General features: G+C 45.3%; 1 protein-coding gene across 50 annotated transcripts in view; it reads left to right on the forward strand.

The window, feature by feature from the left end:
- The first annotated feature begins 114 nt into the window (after nucleotides 1-114).
- The window catches only part of MADD (MAP kinase activating death domain), a 61013-nt gene continuing 37720 nt past the window's right edge, over nucleotides 115-23407 (forward strand). For 5 of the 50 annotated variants that reach the window (XM_073216540.1, XM_037016151.2, XM_037016154.2 and 2 more), the window contains exons 1-20: nucleotides 118-373; nucleotides 3495-3654; nucleotides 4242-4838; nucleotides 5218-5521; nucleotides 6008-6139; nucleotides 6576-6689; nucleotides 7372-7452; nucleotides 13352-13530; nucleotides 13861-14096; nucleotides 14297-14453; nucleotides 14714-14817; nucleotides 14910-15100; nucleotides 15452-15576; nucleotides 15957-16096; nucleotides 16912-17013; nucleotides 18731-18833; nucleotides 19169-19355; nucleotides 19445-19595; nucleotides 19849-20055; nucleotides 22777-22874. In XM_073216540.1, the coding sequence (XP_073072641.1) occupies nucleotides 3593-3654; nucleotides 4242-4838; nucleotides 5218-5521; nucleotides 6008-6139; nucleotides 6576-6689; nucleotides 7372-7452; nucleotides 13352-13530; nucleotides 13861-14096; nucleotides 14297-14453; nucleotides 14714-14817; nucleotides 14910-15100; nucleotides 15452-15576; nucleotides 15957-16096; nucleotides 16912-17013; nucleotides 18731-18833; nucleotides 19169-19355; nucleotides 19445-19595; nucleotides 19849-20055; nucleotides 22777-22874 (3270 nt within the window). In that variant the 5' untranslated portion in view covers nucleotides 118-373; nucleotides 3495-3592. Of the gene's footprint in view, nucleotides 374-3494; nucleotides 3655-4241; nucleotides 4839-5217; nucleotides 5522-6007; nucleotides 6140-6575; nucleotides 6690-7371; nucleotides 7453-13351; nucleotides 13531-13860; nucleotides 14097-14296; nucleotides 14454-14713; nucleotides 14818-14909; nucleotides 15101-15451; nucleotides 15706-15956; nucleotides 16097-16911; nucleotides 17014-18319; nucleotides 18380-18730; nucleotides 18834-19168; nucleotides 19356-19444; nucleotides 19596-19848; nucleotides 20056-21770; nucleotides 21825-22776; nucleotides 22875-23407 lie in introns of all 50 variants that reach the window. The other 45 variants (XM_073216538.1, XM_037016130.2, XM_037016125.2 and 42 more) reach the window with 19 other exon arrangements.

Genomic DNA, 23407 nt, shown 5'->3' on the forward strand with positions numbered 1-23407 from the left:
ATCTGTTTGCGCAACCTAAACAAAACGTATTCCTTTGCGTCCTCCCCTTGGCTGTAGCAATGCTGGGCTGGCCCAGCGCGCCCCATCACGTTCCACTCCCGCACGTATAGGTGTGTGCGTAGCCGCCTCTCTCCCGAGTTTGGCTCCACCCTTCAGCTGTCGGGTTGGTGTAGCCCCGTCCCCCCGGAGGTGAATGGTACGGACCACGGGCCCCCTCAGCCTTCCCTTTCCAACCCTGCTCGAGTGGTGCGCGACCCCTGGTGCAGATGTGAACTGGTGCGCACTCGGAGCGGCGCTTGCGCCGGGGAGCCACTGACGGTCGGCTGCCGGGGGACATCGAGCCCTGCCTGGCCGGTCCCCCGGGGCTTGGGAGGTAGGAAGGCCTGGACCACTCCGGTCCCTAGAAGGGTATCTGGGACCGGGCTCTATAGGGATGGACCTCTCAGGTGGCCAGAGAGTGTGAGGAGGCGCGGGGTCTGGAGGAGGAGTGGGGGACCGTAGGGAATAGGGCGGGGCTAGAAGTGGGGGCGCTCCGGGCCGCCAAGGGGTTACGGGCTGCGGGCCTGGGCGCAGCTGCTGTTGCTGGGCTCGGTTCCTGCAGGGCTGGCGGCTGGCGTTGGTTCCGGGGTCGGGGAGAACTGTCCAGCAGGTGAGAGGGCGGGCAGAGCTGTCCAGCTCGAGGCCCTGGCTGGGATAAGCACCTGGCATGCGAGCGTGGAGTGTGTGTGTATGCGCGCGCGCGCTCATTTTTGGTTAGGGTTTGAACCACGTTTGGTTCTTAACATTTTTTTTTCTGCAGTTGGTGTTTCATAGTTGGCTTGTTGGGCAGTGGGGACACCGTTATAATCTTTCCTGCAACCGCTTCCCCTTCCGTCCTCGTACATAAATACTTTATTTTCCTGCGCTCCTTTCTTCACCAACCCTACCTATTACCTGCTTCTTCGCTCTCGTTCTGATCCACGCTGGACTAGTCTGTACTGTAGCGCTTGCAAGGTCACTGCCTGGGGAGGGGGAGGAGGAGAGGGAGCCTCCTGTTGTGCTCACATCAGCAAAGATGTCATATCGCTCTCCAGTTCCTGTGGTTTTGCTATGACATCCTGCCCCAAAGGACGAACCCAAAGGATTGATTAGCGTGGTCATTTGTAGGCTGAAAACATAGATACAGCTTAAAGGTTTGTGTGTTCTAAATCTGCATCTGGATGGAGTAGATGGTGATGTAGGACATCAGCAGATAGGTGTACTTTTTGAGCTTGATGCCTTTGGAATACAGGAGACAGGAACCAGGCGCTCTGAGTTTCTAAATATGGTTGAGGAAGGAGGCAGAGTTTGATCCTAAGTGAATAATGAAGACAGAGTATGAGTTATAGGTAATGTTAGAGGACTTAGAGTCTATGAGAAGAGGAGGGGGTAATGGAAAAAGCCTTAATTATCATTGCAATTGGAATGACCAAAGGCGATGGTTGTTGATACGATACGAATTGTGACTAAAATCTACCCTATCACTAGTTGCTAGAACAGTCACAAGATCTCAGGGTCTTGTGGTTCTGGAGGGAGATGAACATTGTGGAGAATGACAATGACTCGAGTTTTATCAAATGATTGTCAGTGGAGAGGGGCTGGAATCCCACCAAGGCTTGAGGCCTGATAGCTGATATGTTAGTAGATGCTTCAGGTGTGATCTTTGAGATTTTGGTAAAAAGAGCTCCTGGTTTTCAGTGTAAAAATAGATTTCAAGGCTTAGCCTTGAGCTTTGGTACTGCAAATTTTGTTTTATTTTAAGATACTTTGGCTCTCACCCTAGGCATTTTCCACATACTTCTTTATAGAACAAATAATGCTTTATTCCTCCCGATTTCGTTTCTATATTCCCCTCCCCTTCTCATTGTGCTTGGGAAGTGCTGAGCTTAGCTCTTTAACATGCCCCACCTTCTGCAGCATGCTCATAACTCTATAGTAGTGGAGGACTTTTTTGAGTGGTAATATACCTAGAAATGAGGATATGGCATGCTTAGGAGCTTGGTGTTGGTTGTGTGGAAAGGAGATATCACTATCAAAATCCAGAATTAGGACAAAGTGCAAACTAAAGGCACATGGGGGTGAAGGTAACCTAATAATTAGCAGGTGCTGTTGATGGAAGAGATGTCTCCAGATTTAAGGAGAATGAGTTGTTACGGGCCCTGTTATGACCACTCAGTGCTGGTAGCAGCTCCTAGCACTGTGTGGTCTCCAAGTGGGGGAGGGGCTGTGGCTATTCTATAAATAGTGCTGGCAGCCAGAGTCGCTATGGAGACAAAACTGAATCCTATTACCTGCAAGTCCTATGTTGGGAGCAAGAGAAAGGAGAGAACAGTATTTTGATGATTTGAGAAGTTGTTGCAGATAGGTCTTTTTTATTATTAAGTAGGGGAGAAAAAAGACTTGTCATTATTTAAATCAAATTGGGCCTTAAGCATAAATGGAGTGTGTGTGTCTATATGTATGAGAGTGCTCACAGCAGCAAAGAGTGGTGTGTGAGTGGTTGTGTAGTGTAATGAGATTCTCTTTGTATGTCTATAGTGAATGAGGTCTTAGTGTGGCCATGTGGGGAGCACAGAGGTAGAATCCTGAAAGCACTGAAAATAGGCTTGTAGTGGCGTGAAACATTTATTTAAAGAAGTCTTTGGAGACCCAACGGAAATGAATTATGATTAAGACCATGTAAGCTTTTCCTAATTTTTGGACTATGGTTTCGAAAGTCCCCTGAACATCTCTCTCTGTCCTTGCAGAAATCCTGTTATTCATGCATCAAATTCTTAATTTCTGTAAAATAGAGAAAGACGAGGCCTCATCTGTTTGTATTATATTACTGATTCTAATCCTGGGAGGAGAATAGAGAGAAAGACTATGATTCTGCACCAAGGGCAGAGCTGTAACAGTAACCACTGGGCCCCTTTCTTGCTGGAAGAGAGGAGGAAAATGGTTTCCATGAAGCAAATGGGACATAGATGTTCTTCATTTCAGATCACATGGGGAAAAGTAGCCAGCTGTTGTTACTGTCTGAGTGTAACTAACTATACAGTCTATAAGGTTCGTTTCACATCAAGCTGAATACAGAATGTTGGATCAGAGAATGATTAGGTTTCTATCTAGAGATAGGAGTGCAGACTAGTACTGATTAGAGAGTCTGGCTTGATCCTGCTCCATCCTGGAGCAGTCCTAAAAGTGACTTAATTTTTGTTATCATAATGACTGAGTCCAGATTAGACTAACTGGGTCTGTTTTTCAGAAACAGAACCCCAGGGGTGAGGATGGTTTGTAGGGATGGGAGGTGAGCCATTATTTATCTTGTTTCTTGACATTTGACTCTGTGAGCTCATAAGCCCAGATCGAGCTCTTGGCTAGGAGAAGTGTCCCTTCTATCTTTAGTACTAAAATGGAACACCTGACCAGTGCCCTAAGAGGGATGAATCCCTTTGGCACAGCAAAGGATCTTAGCAGTACTTTTTCCCTATTAGACTTGGATCTTCAGATAATACCAGAATTCATCCTGGGAACTTTGACTCCTTGCTTGGCGCCTTGAAGTTTCTGTGAGATGAACTGATGAATAGGAGCCATGGTACAGAAGAAGAAGTTCTGCCCCCGGGCACTGGATTACCTCGTGATCGTAGGGGCCAGGTAACCAGAGAGACTGGTTTTTTTTTGTCTTGTCATCTGGGACAGCCGCACAACTGTAATTATTCCTTTCTCCATTTCCACCTTGCTCTGTGTATCTCATGCTCCTGTTTTACCCTGATAGGAACCTTGATGCCACTGTTAGGTGGATAGGGAGTACTGGCTTGGAGGAACAGAGATAGAGCAAAACTCTACTCTTAACTGGCATCTTTGTGATCTTGAGCAGATATGCTCTATATATCCTGGTTTCCTTATTTGGTAAAAACAAGAAGTACATAGTGCTCCTTCTCTACCTACACATACTGTTTTGGTGATTCATTAGCTAATAGACCTTGAAAGGTGTTACTCATCTTGTTAGTGATAATTTTATTGTTGCACTTTCCCTTTCATTTCAGGATAGCTGTTGTCATGGCAGTGCAGACCTCAGTTAGCCTACCAGCTAAATGTCTCAAGCAGTACCCATGTTTTTCAAGGCCCTGACATTAGCTTACTTTATCCAGTGGCATTTTGAGCTTAATTTCTGGACTGTGGTTAAAATTTGAAAGAGCATCCTAGCCTCAGGTTGCTGAATTTGTCTTTGTATTCTTCAGGCACCCGAGCAGTGACAGTGTGGCCCAGACTCCTGAATTGCTACGGCGATACCCATTAGAGGATCATGCTGAGTTTCCCCTGCCCCCAGATGTAGTGTTCTTCTGCCAGCCCGAGGGCTGTCTGAGTGTGCGGCAGCGGCACATGAGCCTACGGGATGACACCTCTTTTGTCTTCACACTCACTGACAAGGACACTGGAGTCACACGTTATGGCATCTGTGTTAACTTCTACCGGTCCTTCCAAAAGCGAATGCCTAAGGAAAAGGGGGAAGGTGGGGCAGGGTCTCATGGGAAGGAAGGACCCCGTGCCACCCGCACCTCAGAAGAGGTTGGCACTGAGAACTCAGAGAGTGGCTCATCCTTGCAGCCTCCCAGTGCTGATTCCACCCCTGATGTGAACCAGTCTCCTCGGGGTAAATGCAGGGCCAAGTCAGGCAACCGATCCCGCAACAGTACTCTGACCTCCCTGTGTGTGCTGAGCCACTACCCCTTCTTCTCCACCTTCCGAGAATGTCTGTATACCCTCAAACGTCTGGTGGACTGCTGTAGTGAGCGACTGCTGGGCAAGAAACTGGGCATCCCTCGAGGCATACAGAGGTATGGCTTGCTGCATTTAGAAATGAGGTATAATTGGTCCAGGAAGAGAGCAGGAAATTTTCACTAAAGCCTGAGGTCCTCAGACCTACTGAAGTGTATTATGTTAGTCCTTAAAGAAAAAGACTGCTTTAGAGTTGGACTTCATCCTATCATAACTGTGTTTGGACTGGTGCTGATGAGTTTGATATGTACAATAAGCCCTGTTATGTGCATGTTTTTACAGTTGTTCTCACCCTTATGTATACCTACGAGTTCTAACTGAGCCCAGTGGGCAGGCTTTTCCAATCGCCATCATTATGCCCTCTGTGGTCACACTGGGTTGCAGTGGAGTGTCAGCCCCTGGTGCTCATGTATCTGCTTCCTGCTGTCTACTCCTTAGGGACACCATGTGGCGCATCTTTACTGGATCATTGCAGATGGAGGAGAAGTCGAGTGCCCTTCTGCAGGACCTTCGAGAGATCGAGGCCTGGATCTATCGATTGCTGCGCTCCCCAGTACCTGTCTCTGGGAAGAAGCGAGTAGACATTGAGGTCCTACCCCAGGAGCTCCAGCAAGCTCTGACCTTTGCTCTTCCGGACCCCTCTCGATTCACATTAGTGGATTTCCCTCTGCACCTTCCCTTGGAACTTCTGGGTGTGGATGCCTGTCTTCAGGTGCTAACCTGCATTCTGTTAGAGCACAAGGTGAGCTTTCTAGATGTCTCTAGGGAAAGGGCTTAAACTATGGCAGAAGCTAGACCATAAGCTCTTTAAGGACAAGTACTACATCTTTTTCATTGTTTTTTCTCCAGGAGGTAACACGATGTCAAGTATAGAGTAGGTACTCAGTAGTTATGGATTGATTGAAGGTACTGGTGTCAGCGAGACATGTTCAGAAGGTCCAAACTCAGTTGAATTATCCTTAACTGTACCTAATTCTCTGGAGAGATCAGTAGTTGTGTTCCGATGAGTGGTCCTCGGATTGGGAGTAGAAAAACTAGGAAGGCAAGGGAGTAATTTGAAGGAAAATTACTACAGTGCTTGGGTTGGGAGGTGGCGAGCAGGGTGGGGCAATGATAATTGTGGAAAATGCCGTAGGCATGATGAAATGGAAATTAAATTATCTCGTTGGAAGCTGTTTTCTTGTGAACTTTATTTATGCTGTTGAGTGATCCTTATGACATATGGCAGGTGGTGCTACAGTCTCGAGACTACAATGCACTGTCCATGTCTGTGATGGCATTTGTGGCAATGATCTACCCCCTGGAGTATATGTTTCCTGTAATCCCACTGCTGCCCACCTGCATGGCATCAGCAGAGCAGGTGGGTCTCCAGGTGTTTTCTGGCTTTGTCACGTCTATTTTCCAACTCTGTCCAGCTCCGAGGGAAAGCTTAATGCCCAAAGAAGTTGTAAATCAGTAGTGGTCCTTAATCCCATAGCATAACTTATTTGCCTGTAGAGTATGACCTTACTTAAACTGATCTTGTGGCAAAACCTATGCTATTTATGGTTTGTATTTATCACAGTTAATGATTAGAGGCTACTGGGTACACTGCTGCAGGTGTCAACGTAATGTACAGGATATGCACTACATATACATGTGTATATGCATATCTTATACATATGTGTGTATGTAACATATGAAACTTGGAAAAGGGGTTGTAGACCTGCATTTCTTTATCTAGAAAAATTCTGACTTGTTAAGTGATCACGGTAAGTTTAGTTTCTGTTTCTTAATCCTCTTTATCCTTTCTGCAGCTATTGTTGGCTCCAACCCCGTACATCATCGGGGTCCCTGCCAGCTTCTTCCTCTACAAACTGGACTTCAAAATACCTGATGATGTATGGCTGGTGGATCTGGACAGTAATCGGGTGAGGTTCTTGGCTGAGGCATTGTAGGGTCTGGAATGAGGACTGTGTTCTGTTTTTCTAGATTACTCCCAGACAGGTCTTAAATTGGTGGGTGATTTGTGTTGTGTAAGTCTGACACAATTTTTTTAAATGTTGCTTCTACTTTATTGGCTTAAGAGGATCTGGATTATGACTTGAAGAATTACAAGATTTAGTTTTGTCAGAATTCAGTGCTCCTCCATATCTGAGCAGTAGGGTACTTGTGGCTACAGGACCATTACATATGGTGTAGATCATCTAATGGTTTTCTTGGAGTATAGTTTCTAGTAAGAAACTGTCTTTTGATTAAGACTTTTTTACAATATGTATTAATATTCTTTATATTCAAACTTCAATAGAAAGGCCTTACATAAAACTTTAGAAAATACAAAAAAGTATAAAGAAGTAAATAAAAACTATAATCTCATTATCTAGAGATAGTCACCAATAACATTTAAGTTTCTTTCTTTTCAGGTGTGTGTGTGTGTGTGTCATGTATGTGTATATGCATATCTTATGTATGTGTGCGTATGTAATGCATGAGTTCACATATATATGATGATGCTGTCTATACAGCTTCCTATTTTGGTCCCTACCTCTATTTAAGAGAAACTCCTAAGCAGTTACTTCTAAGATCATGCCTTTTCTCTGTTTTCTGGTGCAGGTGATTGCCCCCACCAATGCAGAAGTGCTCCCTGTCCTGCCAGAACCGGAATCATTAGAGCTGAAAAAACATTTAAAGCAAGTAGGTGAAGACTGAACAAAAGGAAGGGGAGCAGTAGTTGCTTAGGGCCAATGTAGGCAGACAGCTGCTGTAAGAGCCAGTTTCCTCTGTTAGCCTTGGGTGGGCTTGAGAAGAGGTGTATCCCATTTCTGGGTGGCAGAGTGAATCTTAAAAAGGGCTTTTTGGGTTCCTTCTAACTCATTGTATGCCTTCCAACCCTCTAAAACTTATGTTGTGTAAAACTACCCTTCATTTTCTGTTTCTTGTCACAGCTGCCATTCTTCATGGCCTTGGAACATTTGCCCAGTCTTGTAAGAAAGGAGTTAATAGCTTGGACAATCTGGTTTCTATTATATTTTCCTCTTGAATTGATTCCTAAGTCCCTATAGAATGCTTTCTTCAAAAATTCCTCTTTGAGTAATCCTTTAGGTGCATTTTTCTTTTCTTTTTTTTTTATTTTGTTATCATTAATCCACAATTACATGAGGAACATTATGTTTACTAGGCTCCCCCCTCCACCAAGTCCCCCGCACAAACCCCATTACAGTCACTGTCCATCAGTGTAGTAAGATGCTGTAGAATCACTACTTGTCTTCTCTGTGTTGCACAGCCCTCTCATGCCCCCCCCTACATTATACATGCTAATCATAATGCCCCCTTTCTTTTTCCCCGCCCTTATTCCTCGCTTCCCACCCATCCTTCTCAGTCCCTTTCCCTTTGATAACTGTTAGTCCATTCCTAGGTTCTGTAATTCTGCTGCTGTTTTGATCCTTCAGTTTTTCTTTGTTCTTTTTTTTTTTAATTTTTTTATTTTGGAATCATTAATCTACAATTACATGAAGGACATTATGTTTACTAGGCTCCCCCCCTTCACCAAGTCCCCTCCAGATCCCCGTTCACAGTCATTGTCCATCAACATAGTAAGATGCTGTAAAATCACTACTTGTCACCAAGTTCACAGTCACTGTCCTTCAACATAGTAAGATGCTGTAGAATCACTACTTGTCTTCTCTGTGTTGCACAGCCCTTCCCGTGCCCCCCAACACTATACATGCTAATCGTAATGCCCCCCTTTCTTTTCTTCCCGCCCTTATCCCTCCCTTCCCACCCGTCCTCCCCAGTCCCTTTCCCTTTGGTAACTATTAGTCCATTCTTGGGTTCTGTGCTTCTGCTGCTGTTTTGTTCCTTCAGTTTTCTTTTGTTCTTATACTCCACATATGAGTGAGATCATTTGGTACTTGTCTTTCTCCGCCTGGCTTATTTCACTGAGCATAATACCCTCTAGCTCCATCCATGTTGTTGTGAATGGTAGGATTTTTTTTTCTTAGGGCTGCGTAATATTCCATTGTGTATATGTACCACATCTTCTTTATCAGTTCATCTACTGATAGACACTTAGGTTGCTTCCATTTCTTGGCTATTGTAAATAGTGCTGCAATAAACATAGGGGTTCATCTGTCTTTTTCAAACTGCGCTGCTGCATTCTTAGGGTAAATTCCTAGAAGTGGAATTCCTGGGTAAAATGGTATGTCTATTTTAAGCTTTTCGAGGAATCTCCATACTGCTTTCCACAATGGTTGAACTAATTTACATTCCCACCAGCAGTGTAGGAGGGTTCCCCTTTCTTCACAACCTCGCCAACATTTGTTGTTGTTTGTCTTTTGGATGGTGGCGATCCTTACTGGTGTGAGGTGATATCTCGTGGTGGTTTTAATTTGCATTTCTCTGATGATTAGCGATGTGGAGCATCTTTTCATGTGTCAGTTGGCCATCTGAATTTCTTCTTTGGAGAAGTGTCTGTTCAGCTCCTCTGCCCATTTTCTAATTGGATTATTTGCTTTTTGTTTGTTGAGGTGTGTGGGCTCTTTATATATTTTGAATGTCAACCCTTTATTGAATCTGTCATTTATGAATATATTCTCCCATACTGTAGGATACCTTTTTGTTCTATTGATGTTGTCCTTTGCTGTACAGAAGCTTTTCAGCTTAATATAGTCCCACTTGTTCATTTTTGCTTTTGTTTCCCTTGCCCAGGGAGATAAGTTCATGAAGAAGTCACTCATGTTTATGTCCAAGAGATTTTTGCCTATATTTTCCTCCAAGAGTTTTATGGTTTCATGACTTACATTCAGGTCTTTGATCCATTTCGAATTTACTTTTGTGTATGGGTTTAGACAGTGATCCAGTTTCATTCTCTTACATGTAGCTGTCCAGTTTTGCCAGCACCATCTGTTGAAGAGACTGTCATTTCCCCATTGTATGTCCATGGCTCCTTTATCATATATTAATTGACCATATATGTTCGGGTTAATGTCTGGAGTCTCTATTCTGTTCCACTGGTCTGTGGCTCTGTTCTTGTGCCAGTACCAAATTTTCTTGATTACTGTGACTTTGTAGTAGAGCTTGAAGTTGGGGAGCGAGATTCCCCCCACTTTATTCTTCCTTCTGAGGATTGCTTTGGCTATTCATGGTCTTTGGTGTTTCCATATGAATTTTTGAACTATTTGTTCCAGTTCATTGAAGAATGTTGTTGGTAATTTGATAGGGATTGCATCAAATCTGTATATTGCTTTGGGCAGGATGGCCATTTTGACGATATTAATTCTTCCTAGCCAAGAACATGGGATGAGTTTCCATTTGCTAGTGTCCTCTTTGATTTCTCTTAAGAGTGTCTTATAGTTTTCAGGGGTGCATTTTTCATTGATTGATTTTCTTCTGCATGCTGAACATAGTACCTGCAGGTAAAACATGAAAGGGCCCCGTTCCTTTGCCCCCGTGTATGTGTTATTGTAGGACCGCCAGTAGATACCTCTGTATTTCTTTTTAGGAATCCTTGCTGTTATTTGTAGAGTCTTCAGGAATATCTCTCTCTGTTGTCTGAATGATTTCTGTCTGGATTTAAAGGGACCATTTTGTGACATCCCTCTCATTCTCACTCCATCACTGGTGATACAATATAATATCTTGTGCAGAGTTTACTGGGGATTGCAGGTTCAGGAAGTTTGTCTCCCCTTGGTGTGTTTTCATTCTTGATGATTGCTTTAGTATGACTAGAGATGGAGAGGCTGGTATATGAAATACTACTTTAAGTGTTTGTAAGAGCTAAGATCCTTGGATTCATTGATCCCATATTCTTTTTTTTTTTTAAATTAAGGTATTGATACACACTCTTAAGAAGATTTCACATGAAAAACAATGTGGTTACTACATTCACCCATATTATCGAGTCCCCCCCCATACCCCATTGCAGTCACTGTCCATCAATGTACGAAGATGCCACAGAGTCACTACTTGTCTTCTCTGTGTTACACTGTCTTTCCTATGATCCCCCCACACCATGTGTGCCAATCATAATACCCCTCAATCCCCTTCTCCCTCCCTCCCCACCTGCCCTCCAACACCCCTCCCCTTTCGTAACCACTAGTCCCTTCTTGGAGTCTGTGAGTCTGTGGCTGTTTTGTTCCTTCAGTTTTGCTTCGTTGTTAGACTCCACAATTGAGGGAAATCATTTGGCACTTGTTTTTCTCCACCTGGCTTATTTCACTGAGCATAATATCCTCCATCTCCATCCATGTTGTTGCAAATGGTAGGATTTGTTTCTTTCTTATGGCTGAATAGTATTCCATTGTGTATATGTACCACATCATCTTTATCCATTCATCTACTGATGGACACTTAGGTTTCTTCCATATCTTGGCTATTGTAAAAAGTGCTGTGATAAACATAGGGGTGCATATGTCTTTTTGAATCTGAGAACTTGTATTCTTTGTGTAAATTCCTAGGAGTGGAATTCCCAGGTCATATGGTATTTCTATTTTTATTTTTTTGAGGAACCTCCATATTGCTTTCCACAGTGGTTGAACTAGCTTACATTCCCACCAACAGTGTACGAGGGTTCCCCTTTCTCAGCATCCTCGCCAGCATTCGTTCTTAGTCTTTTCCATGCTGGCCATCCTAACTGGTGTGAGGTGATATCTCATTGTGGTTTTTATTTGCATTTCCCTGATGATTAGTGATGTGGAAGCATCTTTTCGTGTGTCTCTTGGCCATCTGAATTTCTTCTTTGGAGAAGGGTCTCTTCATATCCTCTGCCCATTTTTTAATAGGATTATTTGCTTTTTGGGTGTTCAGGCATGTGAGTTCTTTATATATTTTGGATGTCAACCCCTTGTCGGATATGTCGTTTACAAATATATTCTCCCATACCCATATTGTAAAATGCCTTTTTGTTCTGTTGATGGGGTCCTTTGCTGTACAGAAGCTTTTTAGTTTGATGTAGTTGCATGTGTTCATTTTTGCTTTTGTTTCCCTTGCTCGAGGAGATTTGTTCAGGAAGAAGTTGCTCGTGTTTATATTCAGGAGATTTTTGCCTATGTTGTCTTCTAAGAGTTTTATGGTTTCATGCTTTACATTCAGGTCTTTGATCCATTTCAAGTTTACTTTTGTGTATGGGGTTAAATAATAATCCAGTTTCATTCTCTCACATGTAGCTGTCCAGTTTTGCCAGCACCAGCTGTTGAAGAGGCTGTCATTTCCCCATTGTATGTCCATAGCTCCTTAATCATGTATTTATTGACCATATATGGTTGGGTTTATATCAGGGCTCTCTAGTCTGTTCCATTGGTCTATGGGTCTGTTCTTGTGCCAGTACCTAATTTTCTTGATTACTGTGACTTTGTAGTAGAGCGTGAAGTTGGGGACTGTAATCCCCCCAACTTTATTCTTCCTTCTCTGGATTGCTTTGGGTATTCAGGGTCTTTTGTGGTTCCATATGAATTTCAGAATGATTTTCTTTAGTTTGTTGAAGAATGCTGTTGGTATTTTGATAGGGATTGCATTGAATCTGTAGATTGGTTTAGGCAGGATGGCCATTTTGACAATATTAATTCTTCCTATCCATGAGCACAGGATGTGTTTCCATTTATTGATATCTTCTTTAATTTCTCTCATGAGTGTCTTGCAGTTTTCAAGGTATAGGTGTTTCACTTCCTTGGTTAGGTTTATTCCTAGGTATTTTATTCTTTTTGATGCGATTGTGAATGGAATTGTTTTCCTGATTTCTCTTTCTGCTAGTTCATCATTAGCGTATAGGAATGTAACAGATTCCTGTGTATTAATTTTGTATCCTGCAACTTTGCTGAATTCAGATAATAGATCTCGTAGTTTTGGAGTGGATTATTTTGATCCCGTATTCTTACACCGCAACTCAGTGTTTGGACTGGCCGCATTACTGTCCCCTGGACTTGTTGGAGGTGCAGAATCACCACAGACATGCTGAATTAGAATCTGCATTTTAATATCCTAGGTAATTCCTGTGTTTATTACCATTTAAGAAGCACTGCTGGTCTAGACCAGTAGTTTTCAAACTGCTCCTGGGGCATCTTAGGGGCTGATTCAGGTTGGGAGCACTGAGCATGTGAGACTCTGGGTTCCTCATGTCCTTCAAGAAGCTTTACTTTCTGTTTTTTTTTATTAAGGTATCGCTGATATACACTCTTATGAAAGTTTCACATGAAAAACATTGTGGTTACTACATTCACCCATATTATCAAGTTACCCCCATACCTCACTGTAGTCACTGTCCATCAGCGTAGTAAGATGCCACAGAGTCACTACTTGTCTCAGAGAAGCTTTACTTTTACATGCTTCAATTGTTTATATTTCCACATAGATTTCAATTGAAAAACGAGATTTCATGGCTAAAATATGTTTGAAAACTAATGCCCTGGACTTGACTTCAGATTTGATTAAGTTGCCTTGACCCAAGTTGGCTTAAGCTGAAGGTCTGTGTACACATTATTTTCTAAAGGTCCAAATATTTGGATTCTTATTTCAAAGTTGAGAACTCTTTCCTAGGAAATGAGGTTGGCTAGTCAACCAGGAATCTGCCTTCTATGAAGAATTTCTTATTGCTCCACAGGCCCTTGCCAGCATGAGTCTCAACACCCAGCCCATCCTCAATCTGGAGAAATTCCATGAGGGCCAGGAAATCCCTCTTCTCTTGGGAAGGCCTTCTAGTGACCTGCAGTCCACACCATCCACAGAATTCAATCCACTCATCTATGGCAATGACGTGGATTCTGTTGATGTTGCGACCAGGTATGATCAAGTCAACAAGGCAATCAGTGAGCTCTTGGATTGGTCTCTGATCTCCAGGCGGCCTAGAGGCAGACTGCTTCCCTGAGCCTGAGTTCCTTTATAAACATGTATAATATTTGTTCATATTTGCTTCCTTAGTAAAAGCAAAGAGAAGAAACTCTTTTTGTTCAGCACACTCAGAGGCCTTTTAAGCCTTGAGTGAAAAAGGAGACTGATGATTCTTTAAGCCTGTGAAGTGGTGCTTTGGGAGGTGGTCTGAAACTATGATTGTAGGAACCCTCCCAGCCCGAGCTGGAGACTGGACTGCCTTACTGCCCCCTTCTTCCCCAGAGTGGCCATGGTCCGTTTCTTCAACTCCCCCAACATGCTGCGGGGCCTTCAGACACACACACGCACTCTGCGGCTCTTCCCTCGGCCCGTGGTCGCTTTCCAAGTGGGCTCCTTTCTAGCCTCACGCCCCCGGCAGACACCTTTTGCTGAGAAATTGGCCAGGACTCAGGCTGTGGAGTATTTTGGGGAATGGATCCTTAACCCCACGAACTATGCCTTTCAGAGAATTCACAACAGTGAGTCCACCTACCCTCTGCTCAGCCCCACCTTCTGCCTTTGTCCTCCTGATGGCCCTTCCCTCTCCTTTTTCCCTTTCTGATCTTTTACCTGCCCCTTCCATTCCTATTTTGCTTTAGACTTTTTGCTACCTTTCTTTTACGTGTTGCTTGCTTTTTCCCCCTTGTTGCTAACTCTGTCCTTTTTTCTCTTTGGGTAGACGTGTTTGATCCGGCCCTGATTGGGGACAAGCCAAAGTGGTACGCTCATCAGCTGCAGCCCATTCATTATCGAGTCTATGATGGCAGTTCCCAGCTGGCTGAGGCGCTGAGTGTGCCCCTAGAGCGTGACTCTGACTCAGACCCTCCTGATGACAGGTGAGCAGTCCCTTATGGAGGTAAAATAATTTTTAAAGAAGAGGCTCTCACTAGCCCTTGTTTAACACAATGGCAAAATGTCACAGGACTTACTTAACAGTCTTTGAAGCCTTGAGTTACATTTTGATTGTTTTATATTTGCTTCTTTATCTTAAGAATGCTCCTCTTTTTAATATTCCTAGTGCTGATTGCTGATTCTTTTCCCTGCTCCTCCTTTCTGTTTGTTTTCTATTTTTATATTTGTGCTCTTCACTCTGCAGTGGCAGCGATAGTATGGATTATGATGACTCAAGCTCTTCTTACTCCTCCCTTGGTGACTTTGTCAGTGAAATAATGAAATGTGACATCAATGGTGATACTCCCAGTAAGTGTCCTTGGGGAGAGTGGCCAGCTCTGGGCAGGGTTTGGGGTTCTGGGCTGGTGTAGTCTGTACTTGCCACCTGTGGGTTTTGGCAGATGTGGATCCACTGACACACGCAGCGCTGGGGGATGCCAGCGAGGTGGAGATCGATGAGCTGCTGACCCAGAAGGAAGCAGAGGAACCTGGCCCAGACAACGGGACCTCTCAGGAAAACCCCCCACTGTGCTCTAGCTCCAGCAGCCCCACCAGCAGCAGTCCCAGCGCCGTCACCCAGGGAGCCTGTTCTGTACGTGGGGCTACTGCTTGGGATGTGGGCCTCATCTGTATTAAAGTTCAGATAAAGCTCCTTATTTGCTCCTTTCTTCACAAGCTCCTATCTTCCTCTACATAGGCCCCATAGCTTACAGCCTATGACACAGTTTTGACTCCAGAAGGAGCTCATCAGGCTTTGTTCAAGATTCAGCTAAGATTTCCCCTTGCATAGCTTGTGGGGACAGAATGGGGGTGTTGCAGAGATCTTTTCTCACATATTCCTCAGGGTAGGAATTTGACAAGCCTAGATCATCCCTGCCAAGCTGAAAACAAGGGAAGGCATCACTGGGTACCAGGCAACCACTTTTTATTTTATATGGTTTAGGAACCGGCTGACTCAATGGAAATGGATGCTAAGGCAGCAGCAGGCGTCTCCAAGTCCCTCCCGCCCGCGCCTCCCAGCATGGGCAAGTGGAACATGGACAGGCGTCAGACAGAAATTGGAGCGGGGTCAGTGCGCCAGCAAACCTATGACAATCCATACTTCAAGTCACAGTATGGCTTTCCCCCTGAGGAAGATGACGATGAGCAGGGGGAAAGTTACACTCCCCGATTCAGCCATCATGTCAATGGCAATCGGTGAGAGCCTAGGGACACCACTAGAAGGGTAACTTGAAGACCTCACTGCAGTGGAGCCTGGGTGAGGGTTAATCAGGAGGCCGGAGAAGTCTGAATGCCCTTATGGTCCTGCCATCCCTAGAGGGTGGTGCTTTGATGTAGGCATTTAGGAATTGCGGGAAGGGAAGAGTGTCTGCAATGTAGTGTAAGGCCCACACACCCATGAGTAGGTACCTGTGCCTGGGACTCATAGGTGCCACTGTGCATTCAAGGGCTCAAAAGCTGCTGCGGCCCAACAGCTTGAAACTGGCAAGCGACTCAGATGCAGAGTCAGACTCCCGAGCGAGCTCCCCCACCTCCACCATCTCCAACAACAGCAGCGAGGGCTTCGGGGGCATCGTGTCTTTTGCCAGTAAGTGCCTTCAACCCTCTCATGGTTCTGTCCCATTTTCCCTCCAGTAGGGCCTGAGTGTGGCAGGTGCTGCTTAGAACTTCAGATACAGGCCTGGGTTGGTGTTACCAACCCCCATTCAGGTCACTTGAGTGATAATGAATGAGATATTTTTAAGGGAGATCAATAAAGGACAGGGACAGAGATCTTACTATGCTTATACCTGGAGGTTTCCGTCTATTTCAGGCAAGACAGCTGGTCAACTGACAAATAATCATTACACTTAAAAGCATACACTTGTACTTATATTTTGTGGAAATATTCTGGTCAGATTTTATTTAGGTATATAATATCTGGTGAAGAGCATTTTCGTGAACATGTATCGAAATCTATATGACACTGACTTTTGTGCTTAAAGAATATTTCCAGAAATGAGGGAGGGTATCAGTTAAAGACTGAAGACAGACTAGGGATCAGAGAAAGCCAACATATGGAATGATTGTGATTGTGAGTTTTTTCAGAAGCTGGGGAGGGACAGCACCAACTTCAGTCCTGAAGTGCACTAACTGCTGGCTTTTGTGCCCAATCAGCAACAGATGAGCAACTTGGATATCATCATGAGAGGTGGTCGGAGAAAGCTGTTGTTGGGTTTTGAGCAGTCCTGGCAGTGGTCCCTTTTTGTTTGTCCCGAGTTAGACTTAGTCTTTTCTAAGATAGAGCAGAGGCCCTGGGATTGTGTCTGAAAAGGAGGAAGGTGAAGATGACACAGTCGTTGGAGTGTGACGCTTTCATTCTTTATCCCCCAACTCATTGCTCTCACACTGTCCCCTTGATAGGCAGCCTGTATCGGAACCACAGTACAAGCTTCAGTCTTTCAAACCTCACACTGCCCAGCAAGGGTGCCCGGGAGAAGATCACACCCTTCCCTAGTCTGAAAGGTAACTGTGGCCCTCCTTCTGCCCAACCAGGATTTTCTGGGAAATATTTCAGGCCTGTGGGTGCTTGTCAAGAGCCCTGTGTGTGATGAATCATTTGATCTGGCTATTGCCCCTCCTATCGCTTCTCATGGCTTTTATTGCACATTGTGGGCTTTTGCTGGTTTTCAGTTGGAAACTATCTTGGTAGGTAAAAAGAAAGCCCTGTTACCTCATTTAGCATAATGGCAACTGTGGGATTACTGCTGCCTCTGGGGGAACTTGTCAGGGGTACATAATTAAACTTGGTATCATCAGCTGCCACTGGTCACCTACACAGTTCCTACTGCATGGACTTAGCAGCTGGCCCACCAGGGATGGTTGTGAAGAGCCTGGCAGTGTTCATGGAGTCAGGAAGCCTATTACTTTGGCTTCAAGTCAACACAGGGCCTGTGGGTGAGCCAGGTAATATTGGTTGGCTTCTCGGGGGCAGTTAAGACCTTATTTGATTTTCATCAAGAGACCTTATTTGATCTCTGACAGTTTTCAGGGTTCTTCTGAATTTACTCTGACTTCTGATTGTTTCCTCTGGATATGGTGCTAAAATAGTTAATCACAGTAGAAAAGCACAGTGGGAAGCAGCTCCATATGTTTTTACTGATCTCTCTTTGCAGTGGTTAAAAATGTCAGGAATAGAAGGAATGTTCTTTGGTGGGGTTGGAAACATAGGGTACATGGGCAGCAGGGCATCATAGCTGGTAGTGCAGGGAACTAACTGGTGCTGTAGAATCCGTACATGGCTTGGCAGGTTAGGGATGGAAAAGTGTTAGTTTACCAGCTTTAATTTGGTGCGGTTGCAGAGGAGAACAATCAAAATGCTTTCATTGCATGCTGATGCTTCACCGCATTTGCTGCACTTGTCACTTCCATCCACCACTGCCCATCCTTACACCCTCATCCCCCTTCCCACGGCAGGGTCTGCAAGATAGGTCTCTTCCCTTTACATACCTGCAGGCCCTCTGGACCCCCGTGCTGGGTGTGTTAGGAACCCGTGGCCCTCCTGTTGTGCATGTGCCTCTTTAGTCCCTGAAGGCTCTTGTGTCATTTACCCTGCCCCTGGCTTTGAGAGGCCATAGTCTTAAAGATGGTCTTTCCTTGAGCTGTGGTTGTCTCCTGGTCACCTGGCTTCCAGCTCTGAGGTGCCTAAACACCGAGGTTATGTACACTAAGCTTCAGGAGAATGCTCAGATGATCTGACTTTCAGTTCCATTGAGGGGTTTAGGGGTTTGGTATTGTGGTGCACCTACTAATTGTGTATTTTGTGTCCCAGTATTTGGGCTAAATACTCTAATGGAGATTGTTACTGAAGCCGGCCCTGGGAGTGGTGAAGGTGGGTCTTGCCCGTGAGCTGTGCATGATCTTTTCCTAGCATCTTCTATGCCTGCTTGAGGGCCATCCTCCTCATGGAGCAAGCAATATCACATGCGTGACCTGCCTGGCTCCGTGCCCCTTGGTGCCCGTGCTTGCCCATGGGGCATGCTGCTGGTGCATGTGGAGTGACCCAAGTCTCCATCCCCACCTCCTCCACACTGCCATAGCTGGTCTCCCTGTGTGATGCCCTGGTGCTGCCCTCACCCAGTCTTCTGGGGAACGGTTGTGGACATGACTACCTAGGGCTGTGCTGATCCTGCCTCCAGACCACAACAGTGACGCCTCTCATTCCTGCCCTCCCCGTCTGCAGGAAACAGGAGGGCCCTAGTAGACCAGAAACCATCTGTCATCAAACACACCCTGACAGTGAAAAGAGAGCCGCTGTCACCCCAGGGTCGATCGAGCAACTCTAGGTAATAAATAGCAGGGCTATTTTGAAAGTTCTCTCATAGAGGTACATTCCTGTACCAAACGTTAGGGATGCTCAAGAGTGGGAGAGAAGCTTTTAGTCGGGGAGATGAAACCGTTGTTGCCAGCACTCCCAGTGGGTCATAGCTCCCATACAAGGGTTGTATGGCTCAGTGTTGAGGAGAGTGAAACAGCCCTAGTGGGTGCTTGTGACAACCAGGTGATCTGGGGAGAGAGGGAATTCAGTGGACTTGGCCCCTGGAGGCAAGCATCTAGGCTGCTGAAGGGTGGGCTGCTCTGCAAAGAAGCTGGAGACCACAAAAGTGTGTGGACCCCATAGTGCAAGCCAGCAGTTCTTGAAGGAGGTGGTGCACAGCGTGCTGGACGGCCAGGGCGTTGGCTGGCTCAGTGTGAAGAAGGTGCGACGGCTGTTGGAGAGTGAGCAGCTGCGTGTCTTTGTCCTGAGCAAGCTGAACCGCACAGTGCAGTCAGAGGATGATGCCCGGCAGGATGTCATCCCAGATGTGGTCAGTGTTGGGAGTTGGAATCAACTGGGAAGAGGGGCTTGGACACCAGAGGTGGTTTTGCCAACTCTCGGCCTGGGCTGTTGTTGCAGGAGATCAGTCGGAAGGTGTACAAGGGAATGTTAGACCTGCTCAAATGCACCGTGCTCAGTCTGGAGCAGTCCTATGCCCACGCAGGTTTGGGGGGCATGGCCAGCATCTTTGGGCTTCTGGAGATCGCCCAGACCCACTACTATAATAAAGGTAGGGAAAGAATGTGAATCTATCCGCTTGACAAGTTTCCCAGTGCCAAGCTGCTGCCCATCCGGCTTGGGATTTTATTTCTAGTGCATGTTTATGTGTACTAGGTATTTTCCTGTCATGAGATGTCAGCTTATCTTTCCTTGCACTTCGTCCATTCCATATCCTCCTGTGTCCTTGCTTCTCCTACCTTACTTCCTTATCTTGATTCCCGAGCACTGTTTCTTTTGACCTCCTCCTATATTCTTTTTCTCAGAACCAGACAAGCGGAAGAAAAGTCCAACAGAGAGTATAAATACACCAGTTGGCAAGGATCCTGGCCTGGCTGGGCAGGAGGACCCAAAGGCTATGGCACAGCTGAGAGTTCCCGAGCTGGGACCTCGAACACCAAGTGCCACAGGAAAGGGTCCTAAGGAACTAGACACCAGAAGCTTGAAGGAAGAGAATTTTGTAGCATCTGTCGGTATGTGTCACTGTGGCATGGTGGAAGGGCTCTGCCTTCTTTCAGGCTGTCCAGAACCCCACCTTCCTTTTCCCCATGCTTTGCTTCATAGAGAGGGAGATAGGCCTGTGTCCACTTCTAAAGGTCTTTCTCTATACTTCACTTTCCCTTATGTTTTATATACAGCCACCCCTCAACTACATCTTAAAGGAAGAGTGGAAGTTTTACTTAGAGGACCCAGTGAGGCTTAGGGACCCTGAGCCATACTCCTAGTCCCTCTTTTTATTTACACCTGGATTTCTTCACATATGGAGAGATCACATGAGTTCCTGGAAGCTCCCAGGAAGTTTATGGGCTATACCATCTTTGGGGTATAAAACCATGATCATCTCGGTCTCTAAACTAGTTTTTCCCTAACAAGCCATTATCATGCTCCTCTGGGGTGTATCAGGCAACCCCATTTCCCTGGGTTCTGAACCTTCAGGTGTAGATTTCTGAGCCAGCTTTTCTTTAAATCTTTTCTTACTGGACTTGGTTAAGGGCTTGTTTACCTTTGGCGTTTCTCCATCCTCTCTTAAGGCAGTGCGTTAGTGAGCTCTCTGGGTGTCACCTCTGTTGACTTACTCCCCACTTGACCTTGAGTCTCTAGGTTGTGTCTTTCTTTTTCTGATTCTGGATCCCTAGGCAGTATGCTTCTAGCAGATGCCTCTCTGTCACAAGTGTTAGCAGTTGCCTTCTGCTTCCGTAAAGGGTAATGAGGAATCTGTTTACTTTTTAGGGAAGCTACACTTCTTTAGCCTGTAGAATGTTGTCCAAGAGTCATTCATTCCTGCCTTTTCTCCTGCCTAGTAGTGGTCTAGGAAAAGTACTGACCTGCAAGTCTGGAGGTCTAGAGTTTTAGTCCTGTATCTGCCCCCATCTAGGAATTCAATAGTGGGCAAATCCCTTCCCCTCTCAGGGTCTCTGTGTCCTCATCTGGGAAAGGAGGAGAATAGACTAAATAGACTTTGAAGTTCTTCCAGGAAAAGAATTGTGATGATCAGTATTCTCTCTCCTCTCTTCCTACTAAGATGCTATTCTTGACCACCTAATGTTCTCTGTCACCTCTACTTCTCTGGAAGTATTTTCCAGATGATTGGCTAAGAATGGGTCTCCTGGGGCAGGTGCTGATTCTGAGGGTGAGTTAGGTTATTTGATAGCCATGAGGAAGAATGCTAATTGCCTGCATGAGTGGCCTCTGTCCAATCCAGTGAATCAAACAGATTTGTGCTCATGCTTCTGAAACCCGTTGGCTGCTAGAGGTGTCATCAGTCTTACCTGGAATCTTTAAAAATTGCTGTTGCCCAGCTGATTGGGCAGGGAGAGCATGGTGTGGGGGAAGTTTAAGTTGATCCTGAGTTCTGTGATCTCGAGCAAGTGCTCCAGCCTCTTTAGGATGGTCTTCCTCATGCCAAAATGAAGGAGCTGCTTAAAGGCTCTTCTGGCTCTAACATTCTGCAGAGTTTTTACTGCTGCATTGACATTAGGGTTAAGAATTTGGAGTCTGCTTCATGGGGAGAAGGTGTGAGATCTCTTGATTTTTAATCCCCCAAAGAGAAGATCTCTTTTTATCTCTTCATTTGTAATCCTGTGCTTGAGGCTGAATCAAGTTGGGTGGGTGGGTTTCCATTTTGTCTGTCTGACCAGCCTTTGACTCTGTCTGTCTTTCTTTCCTGCTTACATTGCATCTGGGGTAGAATTGTGGAACAAGCACCAGGAAGTGAAAAAGCAAAAAGCTTTGGAAAAACAGAGTAAGGAACAAATGCCCCTTCCTATTCCCAAGTCTCCCATACCTGCCAACTCCACAGGCCCAGCTGGGGCAGGCTTCCTTTGTCAGCCCCACTCCAAATTTGCCTTGGGGGGTATTTGGAATGAAAGCAGGTAGGTAGTATGTGATTCATAGGTATGTGGCTTGTAGGCTGCTGCTTTCCCCCTCCCCCCATAGCAATCAGGCTGCAGTCAGGGTGTTGAGTAAAATCCCTTAGAACTTTGTTCTCTGTTGCATCAGAGTTGGTGGGGAGAACATTTGCCTATCTCAGTGCCCCTCATTGGCTGATCTCTCCCTCACCCATTAGAAGGCCTGTGGCAACAGTTGGCAGAGATGGTTGCTGTCCCTCTGTGTTGAGTCTGTAGCTTCCAACTCTCTCTGGTGGCTTGCCTAGGCACGCTTTCTTGCTTTCTGTCATTCTGTCCTTCTGCCATACCATTGTGTGTGGGTGGGGAAAACGGGTGGCTTTGATCTCAAATGTAGAAGTTGTAGGGTGGGGGTAGGTAGGTGGTGTCCACAGAAACAGCTGATGTTTCTCAGGCTCATTGGCCCCACCTTTTCTAGCCCCTTTAGACACATTTGTTTGGGAAGCCCTGAGTGACCTGGCTTCACACACCAGTGAAACTCTGACTCTAAGTGCAGTGGAATGTGGTTTAGACGTATGTTTGTGGAGCTTCCCATTTTAGGATGATTCCCCCAGAATTTTCTCAGGTTGAGAAAATGGCTGCAGAACCCCTTGAGACCAGGTTTAATTTGTCCCACTTGGTTCTTGAGGCATCTGGAGGCTTCTTCAGTGGGTCCTGGATGGGGCTAGTTGCTGGAAAGGTGCCTGGAACATGCCAACTAGGTCTGGGGCCAGGCTGTGCTGCTGTCCCACCCCCTTCCCCAGCCTGTCCCAGCCTCTGTGTGCTGAATGACAGTCTTCCCCCGCTCAGGGCCTGAAATAGTCAAGCCTGTCTTTGACATTGGTGAGACAGAGGAGAAGTCCCAGATCAGCGCAGACGGTGGTTTGAGCCTGACCTCTGGTTCCCAGGTTTGTGACAACCCTGTTGAGACTTGCAGGCATTAAGTTTCTATCTCAGAGTACTTGTGGAAGTTAAAAAAAAAAAATGACAACCATGAAACAACATGAATATCCAAAATAGGGGAATAATGAAATAAGTATAATATATCCATGTAATATAATCTTGGTATCCATTAAAGACTGTATTTTCAAAAATTTAGTGACATGGCGGAATGTCTATATGCAATATGATTCCAATTTTGTTTTTAAGTTTTAAGAAGAAACTGAAAGTAAATAAACTAAAAACTTTACATGATTTATGTAGATAGGTTTATGGCTTATTTTTGTTTCTTTAATCTTCCATGTTTTTTCCAAGTGACAATATATTTCTTTAATGTTATTCTCTTTATTATGTAAATCACATAATTTTATATTCAGGAAAAAAAATAATTTCTCATGCCCTGTCCAGCAATAAAAGTAGAAGGGTGGAGAAGGGGAGAAGGAAGGAGATATGGTATTTCTTAGGGAAACTGAGAGTAGACTGGGCAATCTCCCCTAGTGTG

This window comes from Manis javanica, chromosome 11, assembly GCF_040802235.1.
Source record: "Manis javanica isolate MJ-LG chromosome 11, MJ_LKY, whole genome shotgun sequence".
Classification (NCBI taxonomy): Eukaryota; Metazoa; Chordata; class Mammalia; order Pholidota; family Manidae; genus Manis; species Manis javanica.